Here is a 26,277-nt window from a genome sequence, read left to right on the forward strand (position 1 = left end):
GGATAGAGACTGATTAAAAATCTTGGTAAAGACCCCAGCCAACAGGTCTGTGCAATCTTTAAGGACCTGGCCAGAAATGCCGTGAGGTCTAGCAGCCTTCCTTGAGTTCACAGTTCTCAAGGTACTCCTTACCTCATGCTCCTCCACAGTGAGGGGAGGGTTGTGGTGGACTAGTGGCTGCAGCACATCATCGTTGGTGATTGGTTGGATCCCCTGCCACACCTGCCTCACAACATTCCAACCTGCATGTGTTTAATACCACTTTACTAATATTATCTTGCATGTTTTATTTATGTAAATAATATTCAAATTAAAATTTAAGGCCAGTATAGATCCCAGTATTTTGCCACTATTGTGAGTTAATAACTGGGACTGTGTAAGCACAATTTAATGGCAAAGAGAAAGAAATATAAAATTCTCTTCCACCACAGAGAAGCAGCTGGAAAGGAATGTCCAGGTAGGGAAATGTTTCATATAAATATAGTTGACAAAAGTTAGCAAAATTTGTAGGGTTATGTAGTTTTTATGATCAGACACTACTATATAGAAGAAACAAGACAGGTTATATAAAATGAACAGTAAGCTTAGAAAGCAAGCTAGTATGAGATTATAAAGGAAGCAAGCACATTAGCACATAAATATAACCCAGAGATAATTAGCCTACTTAAAATGCTTAATTAGCTGTATTTTACCAATAAAACATGTTTCAAGAAGCATGGCTTTTGACTTACATCTATTTGCCTGCATAAAAAAGCATATGCATGTGCTGAATACTTAACAATCTAAAAGTGAGCTTGTAAAATTAAATAGTCACTGCATAAATATTGAAACCTATTATTCAAAAGTATTCAGATCAGATGTTTAATGATGAACAATTTGTTTATTTTTCTCTGACATCCAACACTATTCTGTTTTTCAAGAAGATATTTTGAATTTCCCATCAGAACATCCAATTCACTTAGATGCAATTTGTTTACTGTTTCTTACTACTGCATTCCAGTAATTTTTTATGGAATTTACTAAAATTGTACAGCATGTCTAATTATTTGAATACATATATATTTAAGAGAAGGAGATCAGCTTTATTCTTTTTTCTGTTTGCCTCTCAATACATAGCAGTTACAATGGTACATGTATTTCCAGGTTTTGATTTTGAAATCAATATTATGAAATTTCTAGTTCTGATACTTACCTCTGTGATTCTTGGTACAGTAGCTGAGAACTCACTATATATTATCACTGAGTCAGGTGAGAAATGTGATGAATAGATAAATAAATAAATATTGATTAGATCCACGGAAATAAAAGCTGTTCATGTACTGTGCACCAGTGATTTGTTCCTGCTCTAAATATCCATCCAATTTAACTACTATACATGAACAACTAGGTCATTACAAATAATATCCAAACTCACTCTCATGTTGGACTATTACTCTCAATAAAACTTTCCCTTACTATATAGTACTGACCTGTCTATCAGTCCTCTTTTTAAAACTTTCACTTACAGTAAGTGTATTCATAGTGGCACAGTGCCATATCAAGTTCTATATCCATTGTTTTAACTGGTTCTTTAGGTCAGCTTTATACATAGTCTATTAAACATATCATATTACTGATTACTGAGTCAACATAGTCATCATACTCTTTTATTGGCATGTCAGATCTACAAATATGGAAAATGCATGAAGAGTAACATCGAAATGAAAGCTGCTTATATTTATATCATAAGCATAAAACTATTCTTATATTTATTTAGTTTGCCTTTGCTGATTTTAAAATATTCTAATTATTAACTTTTAGGCTTTAAGTGAAAAAACAAACAAATGGCTAATGTGTAAAGTTTATATTCAGAAAATATAAACTGTTCACATTAGAACAGTCCTGGATTCTCAATAAACCAGTAGCAGCAAGTTATTAAAATGTGCAATATAAGTATCAATCTGCTGTGCCAAAATAAATATTTTTAAAAGATTCCTATAAATTGCAACTGCGTATACACCAGTTAAACAATATTTTAAGGCACATAGTCTTGCATGACATTAACAACAAGAAGAAAAGCTTTTAAAGATGCATCAGGGTTTTACTTTGCCTGACAATTCATTTCCCATTATTGTTGTGTTGAAAGATACTTGTCTTACTTAAAATATCCCTGGAGCACTGGCCTACTTTGGACTTAAAGCATATCTAGCTAAGCAGTCATCTATCTACCAACAAACACAATTGCTTAGTAGATATCATTTGTATACATTATGGAAGCCTTTAATAAATGAATAACAATGAGACAGTTCTCTTTTTTAGACTCTATATTGTTTACCTCAGGAAAACTAGATAAACTGCACAGTTTGCTTTCAAACAAAGGATCCTTCTAAACCAACAAATTGTAGCTATAATGGAGAACACATTAAGAAATAGGAATTATATACTTTGTGGAAGTCTTCCTTCATTTTATCACAGCAAGCTGAAGCGTGAAGAGTGAAAGGTGGAGATGGATGTGGTTATAAGCACAAAAGCAGTAGGAAAATATGAAGAAATACATATTTTTTCTTTATCTTTTTCTGTTCCATGTGGACCTTAGTTAACTGGAAACCATAAGGATGTCCCCAATGATGGTCACTGATTTCAAAATAGTAGACATGACCAAGTGGTCAAACCCTGCTCTTTTTAAATTGCATCATATACATTCACATGTATAAAAAGAAGCAAGGTTTCAATTGCCTCATCATTTTGTAGACATTGATCATCAATGTGGATTCCCCTGAGAAACAACTTTATATTCTATAGTGCTTTTATTGAAACCCAATGGACAAAAATCTGAAGACTGAATTTTCTCCGGTTGCCATATTAGAACTGGTCAGCAATTTCATATCAAGGAGGCAAGTTCAACCATATCTTTCCAAGATGAATTTGGATATTGAAATCTTTTCTTGGAGAAATATAGAATAAGTTATTTCTGTAAATCTGAAATCTCTCTCTCTGAATTTATAAATAAGATAAAAACATTGAAAAGACTATCTGGCATCCTGAGTTTCCATTCCTATTCTTCCACTGAAGTTCAGGTTACTTCCATTGAACTCAATAGTTATACCTCTGAAAAAGTCATGCAAGGTCAGTACCAGATGGACATTTACTAAAATACGCACCTCCCCTTCAATCTACAGATTTTTCTGCTGCAGAATTATTGCAGTGATTATTTGTAAGATGCCTGTTAATGCTCCCTAATGCTGGGAATGCCTCCTTATGTGCAAATGAACATCCTGTGCAGTTGAATCTTTAGCAGATGTTTCAGCAACAATTTCAGATAATCCCAATCTGTGCAATGTTCACCTCGGGCTTATTATGAAAATTTTTGTTGAGATAAATGGCAAATAACAATCCCTTTCAAGTCAAAGTATAACTAGGCAAATTGTCAACTCATTTTAGGGAGAAAAATCTGATAATTAACTTTGTCTATTCGTTCCAGTATAATCTACAACAATGGCAATGAAATAACAAGACATTTCCTGACCTTTTATTACATTCTACATGCCCAGGATGGGATTGTCTAAGGGCCCTGCTAAACTACATATTTCATCATAAATTATTATATTCATATTGCTTTTCACTGAGGAAGAAATAGATTCTCAATATTTATTGATCTCTACAAGAAATATTCTCAGGTGACATTACTGATTGTCATATACTGTATCATATTAAGATGTGGTATATACTATTAAAATTTTTGACATCTCAACTATATAATAATAATACATATTATCAGTGATTGGACTTCCAAAAAACTCTCAAATCTCTTTATGAATTGCTGGAAGGTGAAGGAAATGAGTAAAGAGTAGAGGAAGAAATAACATTATCAGGTAGGTGATCAAGTCTTATACGCTAGTTTCTTTTTTAAAATAAGGATAAGACCATTAATATTGCATTCAGCTTTATAGAATTTGTGCTAGGTATGACTCATGTTCCCATTAAAATTAGTACATGAAAAAGCCTATGAAAGGACAACCATTTTATCATGTACAGTATAATTACATATGCATTAAATGTATTTTAATTCATAACTCTGGTGCTGTATTTTCAGAAAAATCTTTTTTTTAAAAAACATATCACTAGCAGCAAACTGAAAAGGAATAGAAATTGCATCATAAATGTGCAACAATTTTCTCTAACTCCTATGATCATTTTAAAATGTAAATCCAAGAATGAATCTTAAAGAAACTTTAAAAAATATAAGCATTCTTGGACTGATACATATTGCATATAGCGCGGTGAAAATTTTGTTGAACCTTAGTTTATAAAAGTATTCAAGTATATTCACTGATTAACTGGATACACATTGCTCTGCCACAGCTCAGGTTTGCTTTTGCATTATATTTTTCTGCTTTTAAATCATTTATCTCTGTGAGAGTCTTTTGGGGGGGGACAACTTTAAGAGAATAATTAAGTGGAAAGTAAGTGATTAATGGAAAAGAAGTGGGTAGTTAAATATTTAGCTTCCATGTCACTAAACAAAATGTAAAAAGAACTCCACAGATTACAAAAGCTTTTCTAATGTGTCTGCTACAGTAGTTGCATGAGCAGTAACTAGGTTTCATAACTGTCAAAGAGTCTCCAAGGATTAGGAAAAAATGTATTTATCATGTACCATATAAACCCCATTATTTATTTAGTCAGATAAAGCAGAAACAATGCATTCAGAAGAAGTCAAGTAATATAGGGGTTAAAGTGTGGCCAGGACAAAAAACAGCTCCTACAGAAAGGCCACATATACAGTAAATCTATAAAAAAATACATGTGAGACAAATGTTATTTCCCATGTTCATATAAAATATGGTTGCTATGCCTTCTAATGTAAATATGAGCAATGAATGCAGAGGGGTTTTTTTATTATTCATTGGGAGATTTTGTAATTGAACAGACTATGAGCCATGGCCAGACAGGATTGCAATCACATCTTTTAGCCAAAGGCTTCTTCTGGCATTAACTGTCTTATCCATCTCTCATCTTCTCAATCAACCTACTAATAAAAAAATACCCAGATAAGACATGGCATTATGCTAACATTATGCTAACATGTGTGATTAGTTAGGTGTTAGGACTTAATTTTATCATCTAAAAATATTTCTAGAAAAGAAAAAAAAATAATATCAGGTGGGAAAAATGATCATGCATTCCAAATTAATTTAAAAGTAGCTTTATTCATTAAATAAAGTCTTGATATAAAAAGGTCTAATAGCTCTCCGACAAATATGCATATGTGTCCCAGGAAAAGTCCTTTAAAATTGTGTTATTTGAATGATATTTCACTTTATGCAGCCCCAGAAGTCAGTTTTGTCATATACAGATTTTCACTATATTTTAATGAACATGAAAATCATTTTAGGTCAGTAACTAAAAACATGTTTGATCTGAAGTTCAGTTTAAGTGGCTGTACTCATTTTTTGAAGAGAAAAGGTTTGAAAGATATTTGGGCTATAAAATGGGAGATCTTCTTTCTGATCTTCTTTCAAAGCATTGGGATAGCTGATGTCAGCCCCATTAGACATGGCACACCACAAATCAATTCCACTGGAAGAGTAGAACTATAGTTTATTGAGATTGGTTATAAAGAACAGAATCTTGCAATCCTGTGCTTTACTTGTCCTCCTCCTTATACCCCCAATGAATCAGGGGGAAGGCTACCTGAATCACTTCCAAATACCTTGCTTTTCAGGTTTTAAATAATGTTTAGCTCTCTTCTATTATGTAAGAGTTCTTGAAGAGTACTGTCAGGGCCATTTCCCATCCTCTGTACATCTCCTTGGGAATGAAACTCAGAGCTATATGAATAGCTGGACAAATTCTCCAGAATTCCAGGGAACTTGCAAAACTTGAACAATCTTACTTGTGCAAATAGGCCCTATACAAATTAGCCTGAGAGGTAGCTGATTAACAAACTGAAGGTTGGTTTATTTATAGCTTTCAATGTATGAGTTCAAATTATGAAATAACTACTTCAACCACTTCAGTTTGAAAATACTATAACTGCCTGTTTAATGTTTGACTAATTTTCTCTATTATGTAATAATTTTATTTCATACTCAGTAAGTATATTTGCAGGTTACTCAAACATGGAATCTGGTTACCCTGCTCTTTGAAGAATAAATTACCTGTCCATAAATTTTAATAGGAGAGGATTTCAAAATAAGAGCTGGTTGAAATTATGAATCTCTGCATATTCAATTTAAGGCTCATTCTCTTGAAGACGTTATTGAACCCATAAATGCAATTGAGCTGGCCAAAGGCTGATATACCTCTAAGGCTTAATTTAAAAATGCTAGCCAGTGTTTTTTTCTGGACAATACAAATTTTGGCAGTCCACAAATTATCTACAATAGATTGCTTAATAATTTTCAGAGATCTGGCTCTGGGACTTTGGCATAGTCTCCAGGTCCAAAACTACTAATTGTCCTTTAACTCATCATAATTGTCCTTTAACTCATCTTCACCCAAATGCTCTCAAACAACCCATCTGCAAACAGGGCCAAAAATTGTGTGGGTAGAAAATCTCATATAATTAAAATAATAAAATAATGTCACTATTTTGTTTTCTATTTTGCTAAAATTGCAAATCTTAAAAATGAATATAGGTTAGTAGGACTGAATGGGCAGCTAGAGATGAAGCACATCAGTGAAAAGCGGCTGCATCATATGAAATTCTAGGTTTCATAATACAATGTCAAGATGAAGAAAAAGTCACTCATCCTCTTTCTGCTGCATTGATCAGCAGAATGAATACAGTGTTCAAGCAATGCAAGCCCTGATGGGGACATGTGTTATGCACATTGACCTTGTTGATTCACAAACTGCACATAGATTGTGGATGGAATTCAAGGTGCTGGTTCCTACCATTAAAGTAGTTCATGGCATAGGGCATGAATGTCTGAGCATCACTTTTGTCCAATTGTCTCTGCCTGTCTAGCTTGGTGGATGTGATCCAGGTCCCATCAATTAAATAATATCTCCTTGTGAAGCCCAGGAAGCACAGCTACTGTACTCTGCTGCAATCCCTGTCCTTTGGAATGGTTTTCTCTTAAGGTTTGTATAGCTTCCTCTTTACGCCATTTGGGAAATTATTAAAGATATGGTTATTCCCCTAGGCCTCGAGGATAGGATGATGGTGACTGTAAGCCATTACAGTTGTTTAGACTGGCAGTTGTTCTAATCAAATCAAAATTATGAGGAGACAAATTCACACAACTTTCTGCTATGATTTTAGAGTGATTCAGAGGAGATAACAGTATCATAATTAAATATGACACATGTAATAAGTGTATAGTAGATATTAAATTTGGAAAGCAATACAAAAGAGTGTACAACAATAATGAAATAATGATCAGGGGATAAACTTACATTCTACAAATTAAAATGGTTTTCATAATATTAAATCAATATGATTCAACACACAGTTATTATTTAAATATGTAATATTTAGATTCAAAGTTTCCAAAGTTTACAATCAAAATATGTTCAGCAAAATTACTGGCTTTACATAGATGTAACTGAAAATATCTCATTTAGAACATCTAATGTAAAATACTGGCTAGATGTTATAATATTAATATAATATTGCCTTTGAATTAATATATTTTACCTTTTAGGTAATTGGGGAAAGGAAAATTTTCGTATATGACTCTATATGTGAAAATAGATGCTTTCATGAAGTGGTAAATTTTATCAACTAAGGACTTTACTGTGGAAAAAATAGAAACATGAGACTGAATCTTAAAATAAGCAGTAACTTGTAATTTCCACAGGAACAGAGGAAAGCTAAACAACTCTCTTCATTCAGTAACATTAGCCTAGCCTGGCTCTGTCATCATGGAAGAATAAGGATGGAAGCAATAACAGCCTTCTATTTGTCAAGAACCAAAAAGTCAAGTCTTACAACGACAGACCACTGATTTCTGGAGTAATCTGTCTATAGTACAACAAATATGTTTTGACAGTGCGAAAATATATCTTACCAGATGCAAAACATTATTTTTGACAGAGTGCTTTAAAGAAAACTTAAATTTTGCAGTGGAGTGTAGTCAAATTAAATCCATTTCTGGTTTATCCAACAGTTTTCTTAGTAAACAACACAATTCATCAGCTGGAACACTTATTTTATATCAATCACAGACACCTCTTTATTTAGTTCTAGACAAATAAAGGAATAGGACACAGCAAGTATTGTATAGTTAAGGTAAATAAAATATTATTATAATAATCTGCATGAAACAAGTATATTCTCAATTTTAAGATCAGACAATGTCGGCACTTCTAGAATGTCACTTACCCAGCTGTGTCTCTTGAATTGTCAGTTTACTCTCCAAAGGATACAAAAGCTTTGGTGGTTTTTCTGTAAGTGGTGCTAGAAAAAAACACAGAGACACATATTTATTCTTTTAGAACATTCTTGAAAAATGTTAAAATTTTAAATGTTAAAATACTTTCAATAAGTCAGGATCACATAATTATCCAAAGAGTTAGAAGTTGTAATAGACTTTATTGTAAGAGAAGCAGGGTAATAAACTTCTACACAGCAGGTTTAATAAGAAGAGATCAAGAAAAATAAACAATGATATAAAAAATGTGGGAAAGGGCATGAGAAAGAGAAAAACTGTCAGGCAGGCAGAGACAGTGTTTGCAAAGCTATTCCAAACTATTGAAATTTTGGTGGCAGCACAAAGAACATTTAAGGCAGAAAAGGAGACATAGATGTTTGAATAAATACATAACCACATCATCTGTGCATATAAGAATCAGCACCACCCTACTTCATTGCTTGGTTGGATTGCTGCAATGTGTCCTACATGGGGTTGCCTTTGAAGACCATCTGAAAACTCTGACCAGTCCAGAATGTGATGGCACAAGCAGTTCTGGACACTCTATGATGTGCTCATATTACATCACTGCTGCATGTCCTGTCCTGACTTTTAGTTTCTTTCTGGGTGCAATTCAAAGTGTATCATCTTTAAAACCCTAAATGGTATGGGACTAGTCCAGAGGTCCCCAACCTATTGGGCACCAGGGACTGATTACATGGAGAGAAGTTTTTTTTGTCGACCGGGGTGTGTGTGGTTTTGTGTGCTGCCTGCATCTTGCAGATAGGGCTTTGCTTGTTTGCGTGGCCTGATTGCTGGCATGCCATGGCCCAGTACTGCTCCATGGATTGGGGGTTGGGGACCCATGGACTAGGCCATGTACAGGATCACCTTTCTCTGAGGGTACGTTACGTTGCATGCGCTCTAGGTCAGAGGTCCTGAACCTTTTGAGCACCAGGGACCAGTTCCATGGAGAAAGGTTTTTTCTGTGGACCAGAGGGGGCATGGTTTTCTGTGCTGCCTGCATCTCATGGATAGGGCTTTACTTGTTTGTGCAGACCGGTTGCTGGCAAGCCACGGCCTGGTACTGGTCCACGGACCAGCGGTTGGGGACCCCTGCTCTAGGTCCCTTCCCTTAAATGTTGTCATCTAGCAGGGCCTAAATGACAACATTTTCTTTTCCATAACAGTTCCCCACTCTCCTAGCCTTAAGAAGGCCTTGAAGAGCTGACTCTTCTCACAAGCACGGAGATATGATAAGGCTGGAGTCCAGCAAAATGGTGGGTAGATGCATGACAGAGTGCTGCCATGGGGTTTTATAGACTTTTTAAAATTAAATTTTACTTTATGATTGGGAAGGTTTTTTATTTTAACTGTTTTGTGAACTATTAAATATTGTTATTACAATGTGTGTATATATTACACATACACATGTATTAGAATATGTACATATCCAAGCAGTCCTTGAGTTACAATAACTTTATGAAATTTTTAAACAAAATAAAAACTAACAGAAATGAATAATTAAAATAAGAAAAAGAGAAAAAAACAAAGCAAGAAACAGAGAACAAAGCCAAAAGTGCAGAAAAAAATACAGAAAACAAATATAAAGAAATTTTTTTTCAGAGCAGATATAAGTATATATTTACATTAAATTCTTACAGTAAGTTTACAATATATTTTTTCATTTTTATTATCTACCGCTTCTTCTAATCATCAAATCCATATGTCATACATAATTTCATTTTTTTCTGTTTCATGCACAAAGTTCAAAAGGGGTTTCCGATCATCATTAAAATGAATCAATATCTTTTCTTTAACCAAAACTGTCAATGTTGTCATCTCAGCCAAGTTCACCACCCATTTTTCCATTCTAGGTAATGTCAAGTCCTTCCATGTGCATATAAAAGATAGTCCTCAACTTCAGTGGCAGTTGGGACTGAAATTATATTACTAAGCAATGTCATAAAGCTCACATGATTGCACCATTTCACTACAGCAGTCTCAGCACTCCATTTTGTCTTTGTTAACTGAATTCTACTGGTCATTAGCCAAGGACATACCTCAATCCAAGTCAGTCTCAGCTTGGTCCCTCCCAGCCTGGAGCCTTGGTTTCCACAGTAAGTCTTTCAAGATAAAGGTCTGCCTCCCCTTCAACTCCTCCAACTTGCCTATTCTACCCCATATCTGCCCTTTTGGCTGCCCTGCATCCTGTCTTGTGGTGTGCCAAGTTATCCCAGGAACATGTGGCTCTGGACCTACTTGCCTTGGTGTGTCTCAAGGGCTTTTTGGTGTGCCATGACTCTGGGCTGCAAGAAGGAAACCACTGCATTCAACCTTGGGAAGAAAGCCTAATGTGTCCAGTTACAGCTGCCTTGGAAAGTGCCAGCTGCCCTAGTATGACCCAGCATGGCAGTGCAAGAGGCACAAGGTACAGCTGCCCCAGGAAAGCCTAGCCCAGGCCAGGCCAGGCCCAATCACAGCTGATTCTCTAATGTGATGGGGAAGAGAAGGTGCTATGAAGCTTCAGTGAGAAAGAATAGGTTAAAATTGGCAAAAGGGTTTTTAAGAATCAAGAAGGGTATTGGAAGGAAAAGGAAAGATGTGCTAAAATGTTATTTCAGTGTGGGTGTCCTGATAGAAAGTGCCACAAGCAATTCACAGCCTGCCAATGTTTTGCAAAATGCAACACTTTAAGAAAAGTTGCTTTAATACTGAGTACCTGTCTTGAAAATGAATCTGGCATTGTGCAAAAGTAAACACATTCAATCATTCCATTAAAAATGAGCATTTGATTGTATGATATTTCTCCTTGATAATTTTGAATGAAAGGGTTTCGGTGTATTGTTTTATTCATTATATAATTAAAACATTAATTATAAAAAGTGGTATAATACATTTTGTGCCAAGCTCTAATGCTAAGAAAAGCATCAGTTTTCTACATGGGAGAGGTTGATACATTTACAATCTATTTAGGATTGTTAGGAGGTTTTAGAATTGTGAAGCTATCAATACCTATCCTAAGGAACAGTAAAAACAAAGAACTAGAAAGCTTATTCTAACAATATCCTGAAAATTGTACAATTATCAGTTACTATCTTTCTATGTGATGAGAGTTGATGGGGTAAGCACCCTTCAAATATAAAGATTCTGATGCCACCTGAATTGCCTAAACAATTTGGTAACATTCCTTTCAATTTGCAAAGTGCTTCAGTTTGTATCTTTTGGGATCAGGTAACCTACTAGTCAAATTTAACAGTGATATCAAAAGTATTAGTATTTGGTGACTAATATGCAGGTTTTGGACTGTCATAAAGCTCTGATTTTATTTAGTCACCCAAATATTTTATCAATTTTCTAAGATGCCAAATTACACCAGAAAAGCAAATGGAATATTTATTCAAAGTCTTGCATGAAATGTTCCTGGTTAATGTTTTAGCTCAGAGGTGTCAAACTGCCAGCCTGTGGGCTGCTTTCATCATACCGAAGCCGTGCCAACCCCATTGCCAGCAATGCAAAAAGAGTTGTGATACGTCGCGACATGTCACGTGATGTGGCAAGTTTGTCAGCCGTGTTTTAGCTCATCATTCTCATCTTGTTCCTGCTGGATACTTCATTCCATCACTAGTCTTATATTTCCTTTTCTTCTGGTTTTCTTTAATATTTTGCAAAATATTTGTTGTACTTCTGGAAACATTAAGGTTCCCTTGGGTATGCTTTTGCCTTGTTCTCAACAGCCCATATTAGTTACAGTCCTGTCAATATTCTCTAGCTGAGTTTGCTCTTAGAGGGACTGATGTAGAATAGCAGACATATAACTCACTTGAATTTCTAGTTTATTGGCTCTTCTGTAATGAATGAAGATGTTCTAAATCAAATGAAATCTAATTACTCTGACTTTACTGGCATAATAGCTCTAACAATTGGGCTATTGGGCTATTAAGCAATAGGCTTAATAGCTGTAGCTCTGGGATCAGTAACCTCTTAAAATAAGATATTACAAGTACAATCACACTCTATTACAAAAAGAGGAGGGAAATGGTGGACAGCTAGAACCAATGTGTGCACATAAGGAGATTTTAACTAAGAGTTAAAATGAGATATATAGGAGATTGAATGCTGGTATAATGCCCATTGAATCACTGCTAAGTAGCACATATCTACAGAAAGGAAGTCAAAAAGGCTAAAGCAGAACTAAGACTTTGCTTCAGTGTTTTTTCCAAAGGAGAAATTATGGTTAAATGAACCCAAGGACCCAAGGAGAACAACTGACATAAGAAGGAAGTAATAATCCAACATAAGTAGAAATATCTTTAGGTTATACCCATCTATCATGAAAATGTTTGCTTCCAGAACAAGACCAATTACATCCGAAACTCTAAAAGAGCTTGCACTTTTAACTCAAAACCTTTCTCTCTGTGATCTTTAAAAAATATGGAAAACACACATAAATATTTTTCTTGCCTAAGTGTAATACCTTGCTTTTCTCTTCATTGAATTTCATTTTGTTAGACAGGGCCCAATGTTCAAGCCTGTCAAGATCCTTCTGGATCTTGAGCCTATTTTCTGGGGTGTTGGCTATTCCTGCCAGCTTAGTGTCACCTGCAAATTTGATGAGCTCCCCTTCTATTTCCTCATCTAAACAATTTATGAAGATAGTGAAGAGTACTGAGACTAGAAAAGAATCTTGTGGTATCCCATTGCTTCTCTCCATGAAGATATATTTTCATTAAGGACTATACATTGAGAAAAGTTTGTCGGTCGGTTACAAATCCATCTGGTGGTGTTGCTGTCTTTTGGAGTTAGGTGACTAATAAATTCAAATAAATAAGTATGGGAATACTATAGAGCCTAACTAATATCAATAATGAGAAGCAATATCAAACTACTCTGGTTTAAGAAAGAGGCATGCATAAAATGATATGGAATTGGCCGATTGCAAAAGTACAGTCTGCAATTTTAAAGGACTGTTAAAGCTCCTTTATTAATCGATAATTTACTGCTGGTACTTTGATTATGAAAAGGGCCAGAAAAGAAAAATATATTTGTCAGTTTCTGTATCCCTATCCTTGCACAGCAAGGAATGATGGCCCTGAAATAGTAATTATTTTTTGCTACCAAACTATAATCTTTCTTATCCTGCCTTTCTGGATAAGGAGTTAAAGTGTCTGATGTATATATATTAAAAATAACTTGATGGCTGGACTTTCAATAGTATCCCATGCAAATAGGAAAATTTAGGTGGAAAGATGGCCTGTGGATTCAGTAAGAAATATGTGTAATTTTTCTTGTCTTTTTTTCCCCAATGCCATTAATTTAACTAGTAGTTCTTCATAACATCCTTAAAAAGACTCCACATTATCACTATATAGTCATCTTTCAGAGACTGCCCAGTATGCTACTAAAATGTAGATTTGTCTTTTATGTCAGTCTCAGCTCAATTATTTCTTATCAGATAGTATTTCTGCAGACACTTTTCTTATAAATCTCTTAACTCCTTTCAAAGCAAAGTTCTATCATGGTCTCTAAAAAGTAGAGCAGTTGCTGTAATAATCCTAGTACAAAAGACATGCAGGATAGGGAAAAACAAGTTCCGTTTATTTTACGAACTGATACATTACTTACTCGAGGCCACAGACCCCAGGTGGCAGCTTTCTTTGTGAAAAATAATGCTGTTTTTAAACAGCAAGGGATTAGAAATGTTCATGTCACAGAAATTGTGTGGCCAAATCTTATCTGTAACATCAATCTGTCTCACAGCAACCTTGTCATTGTAAGGTATGCTACCTTATATAATAGTGGAATGAGGTTTTGTTTGCGTGGCCCTAGACCTTTGTAACCTCTATGAAGAATAATGTGCAATTTTCATAATTTATTTAGGATGCTTTAAAATTCTGCTCTTGGTTTTTCCAGAGTATTTCACTAGGTCATTTCTATATGCTTGGTGAGCAGATTGTCTCTTCTTATTTCAATATAGATTTACAAGGACATTTATCACAACATAGCATCAGCCTTTCCATTTTATTCCATAGAAAAACTACAACTCACAAAGATTTGTCTGTAGTTGAAGCTCCACTAAAGACTATGAAACTTCTGGATAAAGGCATTTGGGATTAATGATTAACCTTCACCCCATGTATGTGTATCATGAATGTCCTTGAGTCATTTTAGATTTGAACCTCACTCACCAGGTGAGGCCCCAGAACTTTACTTTGGTGGAATATGAATATTTTCTAGAAAAGAAGCTTTTAAGTACAGAATTGTTTACAGGGATCAATATTTTGTCCATAATAAGTCCGAATTTAATATGTACTAATTACCAACAGGGACGTGGTGGCTCAGTGGGTTAGGACGCTGAGCTTGTCGATCTGAAAGTCGGCAGTTTGGTGGGTCGAATCCCGAGTGCCGCATAACAGAGTGAGCGCCTGTTACTCGTCCCAGCTTCTGCCAACCTAGCAGTTCGAAAGCACGTAAAAATGCAAGTAGAAAAATAGGGACCACTACGGTGGGAAGGTAACAGCGTTCCATGCGCCTTTGGCGTCTAGTCATGCCGGCCACATGACCACGGAGACGTCCTCGGACAAGCGCTGGCTCTTTGGATTTGAAACGGAGATGAGCATCGGCCCCTAGAGTCGGAAACGACTAGCATGCATGTGCGGGGGAACCTTTACCTTTACCTTTTAATTACCTAGTATTCTTTATAGACAGATTGCCAGATTAATTTGATTTTTAAAGTCACATGTCATTCTGTGAAAGATTTTCTAAACAGATCTAGAAATGCTATTACAGATCATTCTGACACTTCATTTTAACCTGTTACATATTTAAGATATAAAAATAACCGTATTTTAGATACACTATTGCAAGGCATGATTTCTGCTCCCAGAACAAAATCAGGTGTCTAACACTAAAACCTTGACAAACAACAAATACTATTTTTCTCTGAGCATTCAAGTATAATGATAAAACTGTAAATTATATTATTTCCTTAGGATCACAAATATAATAGAATCACTTTGTTGAATCTGACATTTAGATATGGATTTTGCATACATTACTGAGTTATTTTAAGGTAATGTGATATTCAATTATTTGAAATCCCTTAAAGAAAACATGCTTAGATTAGGAAGAACTTTTATAGTTCCCTCATTCCCATTTATTTGGCACTTTTTGTCACTTGAGGGGATATGGCAAGTGCAGAAGAATGCATATTTTGCATTACAAACCAATAAGGCATTTGGATCACCTATGCTTTTATTAATTTGGTATATTCATCTCTATTCTGAATCTAGATATATTACAGAAAATATTTGCCTTACTAGAATAACTTTTCTCGATATGATGCAGATATCTTACAACTCCAAATAATAGAGATGGATATTCAACTAATACTTTCAAATTTATTTAAAAACAATATAATTTGCTTTTCCTTTATATTCCAAAATATTAAAAATTAAGAATAAGTATGGCTCCCTAGATTTGAATGAAACATTTCAAATAGAGGATGCAAACCTTATTGGAGAAGAGCTTTGATGTGATGCAAATGTGTCTGGTTATTAAAAAAAGGAAGGCGGTATATATAAAGTAAGTGCAGATTAAACTATTTCAAAGGACTGTTCATAAAGTTTTAAATTGATGTGGCCCCTAATGACCATGAATAATTTGGGGATATTTGGAATGGATGACACATGTGTGAACAGATGTTGAGATTCCTCATTATCTGTTCATGTCTAATTGCAGGTGACATAAAATTTGAGCCAACCTAGTAATTGAGGTAAACTTCAGATACTGCTCCTTTTCTATATTAAGGTTCTTGAATATTCACTGCTATTCCCAAGGGCCTGCTTAAAAAAGAAAAAAAAAGCTTAAAAGAAAAAGCTGCAACAATCAAAATGGTGGCCTCACAGATGGGTGTTTTCTAAAATAATAACAAAAAGAAAAGGAAGTTTTAAAGATTCAGGTCAAGGTAGAACGTTCATATGTAAATGTATACTACAATATAAGTCAACTGATCTGGAAAGTTTTGACCTGGGAGGCTACACATTTATTATTTTGCTTGTTTGTTGAATTTATTATGTTACTAACTGCTAACATTTTATTGATTTATAAGTAGAACCTCATAACAGCACAAGACTTTCCAGTGAGCCATAGGTGAGATGATATTTGAACCATTGTCTTCTCAATCTGTTTTGTACTTTGCTAAAGTCTCCAAGATCATAATTTCCCCACTCCCAATTGTTTTTTTTTTTTTGTAATTTCTAATATTGTATAATTCCAATGTGGTATGAAAAGTTTCATGGGATTAAAGTAATAAAGTAAATTAGACCTAAATTAATTGTACTGTATTGTTACTTATATTAATGACAATTGTTAACTCTTTGATGTAAGCCATATTTAGAAATAGGAGCAGCAGGGATTCCAGGAATGCTGCTTATTGTTGAAGGGTAGACTAACAAATTCAGAGCCTATAGACCAGGGGTGTCAAACTGCCAGCCCGTGGGCTGGATGCGTCATGCCGAAAATGCACCCACTCCATTGCCAGCAATAGAAAAAAAGTCACGATACACGTGACGTGATGTTGCAAGTTTGACACCCCTGCTATAGACTTTCTCTGCCCTATTTTATACTAAACAAAACCAAACTCAGTTTCTTTTGAGTTTCTTTGTCAAGCTTCTACTTTCTCAGAACTTCTGGTTCACCTCCATTAACATTTAATTGTTTGCTTTCCCCATTCTATAGGCTAGATCTATATTTGAAAGAAATATTGTAGCTCTGACTTGAACTATGGGGTCCTCAGTGCTCTCTGAGCATGTTTGTTATCTTGCAGACATTTCATTACCAAATTAAATAACACTCATTGCCAAACTAGATAGCACTCATTATATTACCTAGTTTGGTAATGAAGCATCTGCAAGGAAAAAAAAACAAGCTCAGAAAGCATTAAAGACCTCACAGATCTACTGTACATTTTTTTTTCACAATGGTTGGGTATCTGCATAGACGTTCCAAGCAATACTATTGATATTATACCATCTAATAATTTTCTTAAACTTTCCTGTAATATAATTACCATATAGAATATAAACCTTGGTATGAATTACCTGTACAGTATATCTTCTTGCCAAGCTGCTATAAAACATTTTGCCTTCTATGATGGAATTTTTTCAATCCTCAGCCTGCAAATCATATTTGTTGTTGTTGTTGTATCAAGCTATCCAGATACATTTCTGTACTGATAAACTATCTCTAAAAATATTGTTATTTTGGCATAAGTTGAACTTTTGTTGTTGCTGTTTATTTGTTCAGTTGCTTATAAGTCATTTTGCCAGGATAGTCCAACAACAATTTGCATCTCTTTGAATTCTAGTACCTCATTATTGTCATCAATGATATCATCTGGGCATCTTGTCTACTGATGGCCTTTTTAAACTACCTTCAGGTTTTCCAATAAAGTGCAAAAGCTGATCTGCTACTTAATTTTACTATAAAACTCAATTGCCACCCATTCCAGATTATGTCAATAGGCAATGCCAGTCCAATGCAAATATATAAAGAATTTAAAATAGTAACTGTTTTTTCACTATGGGATAGTAAAATTATTATATATTCTACTTTCTATCATGAAGTAGAAACAATTGAATTGGATGGAAATGGAAGAACCTCATATCAAATTACTTCAAAAGAGCGCAACTGTTATGCAGAAATGAGATGGTATTTCTCATTGTATGATATAATTCTGAGAAATGTGAGGGACATTTTAGAAATCTATGCAGACAACAAATACTTCAAATATCTTTGCACACTTAAAATATACTCATGTAAAATATTTTATGTTGCCTATAACATTATTTGCTTTTGATGGAACCATTAGAATGTGGATTGTTAAAAATCCTATTCATACATTATGCACAGTTGTCAAAAACACATGGAAATATAAAGCATCTAACACCTTCTGATCTTTTCTTAATTACTACATATTATTGGACAGAACAGTTCATAAAACAATAGAATTAATTAGATAAAAAGGTTGGAAGCACAATAAACAACCTACATAGTTTTACCCTAATAGGATATTTAAGAAAGCCAACATACTATTTTTATTCACTTGAAAATATAATGAATCTTGCTTTTGTGACTGCCAAATTTTACATTAAAAATGGGAGTATCTCACATACTCTCATGTAAGTTCTATGCTAGAATTATTCTCCAATTTTTCATTCAAATTCCTGAGAGAGAAGTATCACATCGCATTTAGAAAGAAATAAAAAAATATTATTAAACAATCATTAGGCTGACCCCCTATTAGTTTTCTTAAAAATAGAAGTATTTTCCATGCTATTAAACCCACAAAACAATAAAAACTAATTCAACTGGGCCTCCATCGGTCATATCAACATACATTATTTTTGAAGGAAATTCAATGAAAGTTTGATAATAAAAGCAGACACATTTTCACTGACAGTTTGCACAGTCAATGTCTCAAACTATGACTCAATTTATTCTTTAAAAAAAACTTTAAAAGCTTTCAAGCTAAGATATTTTAATATAATTTTTATTGAAACAGAATTTACACAAACAACAGAAAATTAGTCAGAAATTTTTAGTTTTTAATCTATAAATCCCCAAATCCCCATTTTACTGGTTTTCATAAAGAAGTTATTTTTTTAAAAAATAAATAAATTACAAACTAAAGAAAATGGAACGAATTGAGAAGGTAGCCTCATATTATCTAGTTATTTTGTTGCTGATCACAAAAATTGCTCTGAATTGCATTCAGTTCAGCAAGAGCCACAGCATTTCTTTACAAAAGCCACAACACTTTCACCAAAAATTTCTGTGAACTCAAGGTCTATTCAACATCAGCACAAGCTGAAAATGAAATCTGTTATACTAGCTGAAGGTAAAAAGTAGCAGAAAATAATGTATCCCTCTCTTCTTGCATGTCTTCTTAAAGGTTACCTATTAAGGAAATATGATTGCTGCCAGCAGACAGGCTGAACCTCTTGACATTCCTACTCAGTTCATCTGGAGAATTTTTATACCTTCTAGCAGGATTTCTGTTTTTAACCAACCCTAGAAAAACTGGAAATTTAGTTTAAAGCAGTGTTTCTCAAACTTGGCAATTTTAAGATATACGCACTTCAGCTCCCAGAAATGAGAAACACTTCTTTAGATCTTCCAGTCTAATACAGAACTTTAACAAATCTTTTTTTGTTGAATCTTGAAATTCAAGAGTAACTATGCTATGTAACTTTAATTCTTGCTTAGATGTAGATTCTCATTGTTACTTTGACTAGTATTTTTTTAAAAAAGAAGTATTTTTGGTTTTACAGGATAAGTGAAATCCAGTCCTTTCATGGAGCCTAATTATTGCTTTCCCTACTCAAGAAAAATGAGTCCTAGATCAGGGCTCTTCAAACTTGGCCCTATTGTGACTTGTGGACTTCAACTCCCAGAATTCCTCAGCCAGTGTGCCTGGCTAAGGAATTCTGGGAGTTGAAGTCCACAAGTTATAAAAGGGCCAAGTTTGAAGACCCCTGTCCTAGATGTAGCCAGGAAATCAGAAGTTGTTTAGAAGCTAAACCTAACTTTATGAATAATCATGTTGAAATGATAAAAGCAAAAAATGTTCTGCCTTTGTATCATAAAAATTACATGGGAAAGCATATTTGTGAATTAATTCATTAAAAGAAAACTAAATTCCATTAAGTCAGGTTTTTCAGCTTGGGTTGAATTTATCAGATGTTTACTGAGACATTTTTATGCCATAACAATACTAGGGGTTTCTCATAGGGGTTCCTTGTCTCATATACTGTACCAATCATAATGTGACTCACTGGCTGAGTTATCATTTGTGTAAAATAAGCCAATTCCTCTTATACAATAAACCATGGCTGAGTATACTGTTTCTTAGCCCAATATGTGAACCTAGTTTCCCTTCTATTTCAAAAGACTATTCTAATTTAAGCCAACAAATCAGCAATGCATGTTATTCTGAACTAATAGAAGTAAGGTTGATATACTGTAAATATAGTATTGTAAAATACAGTAAAATTCAACAATTTGAGGTTCTTGTCCTATATATACTTACTGTGGCTACAAGTAAACTCCAAGTGCAGTTGGTAAGTGAGGACTACGTATACTAGTACGTGGATTGCTTAAGATAAAGGACGCATTACTCTATGTCTGATCTATGTCATTGTTGTGATTCTATACATGTCCTTATTAATTCCATTCATGTCCAAATTAATCAGTGCTATATAAAACAATCCTCATCAAAGTATATATTTATATATTGATCAAAACATATTTACATGCAATTTAATTTCATAATATATCTTGATATGTCTATGTTGATACCTAAAACTACTAAGCTTTCTGTCACAACCTTTGGAGAAATGTGAAATCTATTCAGATTTACACAAATTTTCTAAGAGGTTTGGATGACCATTTCACAAAAGAATATTGGAATTCCCCCTATTTTAATCTCATTGTCTAATAGGTTGCAGAATTTTTGCGCATTAATGTGTATGGTATACAGTATAATTTGGAAAGTTAATTGGGCAGTTCTGAAGTTTTCTGGTCTGCAGTGATTTAAGCATAAATAAAAATTTAGAGAAGTTCATAGATCAAGCTTTTGCATTAGAATGTAGATCACAGTCAAAATATCTACTTCCTTGTCTGGCAACATATTTATTTCGCTAAAACACTGCAATAAAAGTAAGGTAGCTATTTTCTATTTTATGTCCTGGAAGGTTACTTCAAGTCCCAGGAGAAACAGATCAGCTTCATTATGGCAGATGAAGCAGAGAAAGGTAAATGATAAATTGCAACTCATGTCCTCATCATTTATCATAACTGCAGTTTTATACACACATGGCTTATCAAAGCAGTCAACCAGGAATATTTTAACCCTGCACAATCCTCAAGTAAATACTTTTTGGAAACTAAGTCTCTTGGGAACAATTGGTTTCTGAATTTCTTGACAGTTCTGTATTGCAATAGATTATATAGAATACATAAACAAACAAGCAAACAAACTGCTAGGTCCCCAAAGAAGGAAATAGAATATATAGCAATTGAGTGTGGCTACCATAAAACTAAAATTATTGCAGCAAATGCTTTCAGTGGTTCTGTTCTGCTATTACTTGGCAACAAGGTAAGATTATGAAGCATGAATACTTTTTTCTGAAAAAAATGATTCTGGAACTAGTTACACAGTTACCAATTTATTTCCAGTTCCAGTCTTAAAATGTGGAACACAACAATATTGGAAGATGCTCACTGTCAGGTCCCCATAGATCCCTATTGGGATGCTGCCATTCTGGTGGGAAGGGGGAACCTCGGGGCTCTTCTGTGATGTATCCATTTTATTTTGTTCCTCTTTTGCTTTGATGTATTTTCTTGGGAATGGGAGAGGGGAAGGATGAGCCCAGCACCATTTGTTTTGTCTCAGCTCTGGAGAAACAAGATCGTAGTGCCTGAGAACAACTTCTTATCACCTTCCCAGCCCAGCGTTCTGATAACACCTTGCACCTCTGGATTGGTTCCCTGTGGATTGGGCAGTTGGGAGTGGTTTGGAAGAGAGGGTTTTAACCTAATGTTTCCACGTGGGAACTTTACATCCTGCCTGTTTTCTCTGCATTCATTATCTCTCAATAAAAGTTTTTTTTTGAAATGCTGGTTCACTTCAAGAGTTCTGCTTTCTTGAGAAAATACCTGAGGTGAGATCCTACACTCACAGAGTTCCACCTAAACACTGAAAATTTTGCTGAATTATCTAAGTTGTGATGGTCATAAAGTATGTCATTATATGACTGAACTGATTTTACAACCTGAAGCATCACATGACCTCAGGTGGGAGCTGACCATCAGAACTGGATCACGAATACTATTTGGGAATCTGTTGTAACTTTGCTTGCTAAGAAAGTGGACTTAACTCAATAACTAAATGTATTTTATCTTACAAGTCAGAATGACTTGGTTGTATATAAATTTGAATTGAATATTAATAACAGAAACCACAAAATGTTTCATAAAAAAACATTTGGCAATATATATTATAAAATTTTTAAATGATAAACAGTATATAATATTAAAAATACAATGTTTATTATTTCTACCCATCAAAAGCAGTTCTTCAAGCTTATCTGAGAACTTCAGGAATACAGTATCTGTTCATTTACCTAGGAGTAAAAAGCATCTACTACAGTAATTCAACCTAAAGATATACCCTAAACATGTTTACTGGGAATAAAGCATAATGTCTTAATATTGTCATAAAAATTCCCTGATTTTTTTCATGTAATTATGCACACACATGCACCCCATTCATACACTTCTGCTATATATTTTAAAATGAATGGATTCAAGCTTTCAGTGAATTCATCAGTGCTCCAAACAGCATGATATATGCTTTTAGAGAAATATATGCCTTAGGCAAATTTATTATATTTAGACGCAAATGGCCTTTAAATTTATGGGTATAGAACTCCAAAGGTCAATTTCTCTCCATAGAAAGGAGTAAATTTCCAGCAATTATTCAAGGGCAATATTACTCTTTAATGGCAATAGTTATTGCCACTGTCAACACTGTCCTTTTGACATCTTTGCTGAAATTTCATTTGAAAGTTGTCATACAATAAATGTCATCCTGTTTACACATACCCTTCTCCAAAACCAACCTCAAGAATGACATAACTAATAAACAGGCATACCATTACCCATCAATTTGAATTTCCAAATATCATGCTAACTATGTAAAATAAAACTTTATGGAAACAAATGTGACTTATCTCCTTCTATTTGACTTTCAGTCTTTACAAGCAAGCAATATCTTTCTGAGTCAGTATACAGTATAATAGAACTAGAGCAAAATATGAGCTTGCCACATTTCTAAATCCTCTATTAATGGAAATCAAAGGCATTCAACTGAACCTCTGGTATATAAGATGAAGGTCTTCGAAGGCTGAAGAATTTTCAACATGGCTGCTTCAGGGCCCTCATTAGATGAAATTCCCATGCCCCAGTGATAACAAGTTAAAACCATTGAAATTGTCCTCTGTCACTTGTGGACATTTGTGGGCATCTATCCAATACTCTTGAAGTTCTCAGATTGTAGGAATCAATATTGTGTCCATGGAAAGATTTGGCTCCATGGAGTTTAGCTTTATAATCATTATACACTATATGTATGCTGGTATGCTATTGTTATTATTTAATATAGAGATGGGAAGATCAGTACTATTTACATGTATAGCTCTATCTAACAATTACCTGGAAATTTTTATTTTGTGTTATATCATATGCTGATGAAAGTCTGAAATGAAAATGAATTGATTGTTATCTAATTGACAGATTGGGCCAGTAAATAATTAATTACTATTATATTAATTGTCAATAAATGCAAACATGTATAGATAATACATACACACACGTGTATATAACAGATACTTCCAGTGGCACAAAAACCTACTATCTAGATACTTATTTGAATCCAAAATACAACTGAGCTGCAGTTTACTTGAACTTCTAAAAATAAAGTGCTGTTTGTCACAGGAACAGCAAAAACAGCTGCCATCTCAGTTATATCAATCTATTGAGTGAAATTTTCAATATCTTTCTAATTTACAAATGCTTATTTTAAAGGCTAATACAATAAACCTAACACTATGGATTACATTACATACAACTTCTTTAAATTTTAGAAGTAGCATACAAATAAATAAACTAGTATAGATTAAATGACCCAAACTGAAGAAGCTGTAGTACATAAATATTGTTTTATAATTTAATTTGCAAGTACTTTCATGCTCATTTCAAACTGTTATAGTTCCAAACATTAATGTTGTTCTGTATTATTTTTGGAATACTGTAAAATTCTATAAGGCTTACTAATATACTAAAACCGATGAAAGCAATAAGTCATGTTTTTCTCTAAAGTTCAGCTCTTGAAAACCTCCACAATTGTATTTTCCTTATTAACTTCCCATATACACTATATTACCTTTATATATCAGGATTGTGCTGCTTTTTTATTCAGTTTGGAAGAAAACATGCTTTCTATATACTAAATTATAAATATAGCACCTGTCTACAATTGTTTACAACAGTAGCACCTTTTCCAATGATCAAGAGATTTCCTCTGATGCTCGTGGGCAGCTTCAGCCTCTTAGAAAAGCATGGCTACTTTAAAAAGTTGCAAGGAGATGCCATGTTTTTATTCTTACATGCCATGAATCACTTTTTAATCAAGGCCAAATGAAACCCAAAACATTACATAGCTGTAGCATTTATGACTTCACTAACATTTTTCATGTGCAAATTAGTTTTTAAAATGTGTATTTTATCCACATAATAAACTTAACCGTGCAGTGACTGTGTCAAAAATTCATTAGTTGTTGTAACTGTATGCACTTGTGAGATTGTGTGGAATTTGCTTGAGACGATTTGCCGCCAGCTAAGATATCATGTAAACATTTATAACAATGAAAAACACTCATCTAAACAATATGAGGTTTCATTGCAACCATTACTCAGTATTCTGCACATCTTTCCCTTTATCTGATTTGTGCCATCAGCAATCAAGGCACAGTTTTGTTATTCATTAATTGATGATTCACTTAAAGTCATTATATATGATATACCTCATAAGAAAAATAATAATGATGTAATACAAAGTTGTGCCTGCATTGAATAATTTCATCAATTAATAATGCTCAGGTAGACTATAATGTGGTTCAAACTTCATACTATGATGGTCTTCTCAAACTTTCTATAGGATAGGTAAATTAGATCAAAATAACATCTTTATTTAAGAGTAATTATTGTAGCTAAAACAGAATTATATAGAAACTTATGGGACTATATCATGTGTAATTTACTAGCACAGAGCGCAAGCCAGGGAAATGTTCAAGTTATTATGCTCCAGATTTGTCTGAGATTTTAAAACTTATTTTATCAGTACAATACAATTAAAGCTTTTGCAGATTTATGTATGCTGTTTACAATTTCGACTACTCTCTTATTTTGGATCAGGATTGCTATTATCCTACACCACGAGTGTCAAACTCGATGGTGTCATGCGATGTATCGTGATGTTTTTTTTGCTTTTGCAGAGCTGGGGTGGGCGTGGCCTGTGGGTGATACATCTGGCCCACGGGCTGCCAGTTTGACAACCCTGTCCTACACTGTTTCTTTGGTTGCTTTACACCTAATGAAGAGGCATCTGTTTTCCTGATGACTTAAGAACATAGGTTAAAAGAATGGATAACTCTCAGAAGTAAAAGGTTGTTATATTTAGAAGAACATGACCTGCAATGTGGATGGCACACATTTTTATGGTATGAAAATAATAAAACCCATAGATATTTCCAAAACCACTACATAAGAAATGCATTATTACATGTATGGGAAAAGATAAAACCAAAAATCTATATGAAAATCCCAGGATGGCTATCAACAATGGAAGAATTTGTTCACCCACACTTAGTTAAACTTGAGAAAATTCTAACATATAAGGATATTCTGAATACATATGGGAAATTAAAATCTAAACAAGAGTTAGAAGATCATGGATACTGACATATCATGGTGGCCTTGACTGTAAATGCAGTCAAGGTATGTTAAAGATATTAAAATATATGGGGTTTTTAAAATTATATTTTATTGATTTTTTTAGAATAACAATCTTTAGTACTTAGTAAACAATGTGTTGTCTGCATTCATATATTTAACAACAGTTAATAATAGTTAATTTCTATGCTTTCATAATCAACATTCTAACTAGAAATACCTTTCCTTGGTCTTCTCTTCTTCCAATAGTATTCCTCTTTTACCAACATTGAGCAAATATAGTTCTTAGTACTAACAATACATACAAAGTTGAATATAAACATTTTTCTACTATTTAACAATAACATCAGTATGTAATATCTTT

At 34.0% G+C, this 26,277-nt stretch overlaps 1 protein-coding gene and 1 long non-coding RNA gene across 2 annotated transcripts in view; one reads left to right on the forward strand and one right to left on the reverse strand.

The window, feature by feature from the left end:
* Positions 1-26,277, reverse strand: part of IL1RAPL1 (interleukin 1 receptor accessory protein like 1) — a 741,179-nt gene that overhangs the window by 200,970 nt on the left and 513,932 nt on the right. Inside the window, exon 5 of the mRNA XM_081327132.1 lies at positions 8,312-8,386. Coding sequence (XP_081183258.1) covers positions 8,312-8,386 — 75 coding nt within the window. The remainder of the gene's footprint in view (positions 1-8,311; positions 8,387-26,277) is intronic.
* Positions 1-26,277, forward strand: part of LOC308667712 — a 171,444-nt gene that overhangs the window by 141,961 nt on the left and 3,206 nt on the right. The gene's annotated exons all lie outside the window — the stretch shown is intronic.

This window comes from Vipera berus, assembly GCF_964194415.1.
Source record: "Vipera berus genome assembly, chromosome: 4".
Classification (NCBI taxonomy): Eukaryota; Metazoa; Chordata; class Lepidosauria; order Squamata; family Viperidae; genus Vipera; species Vipera berus.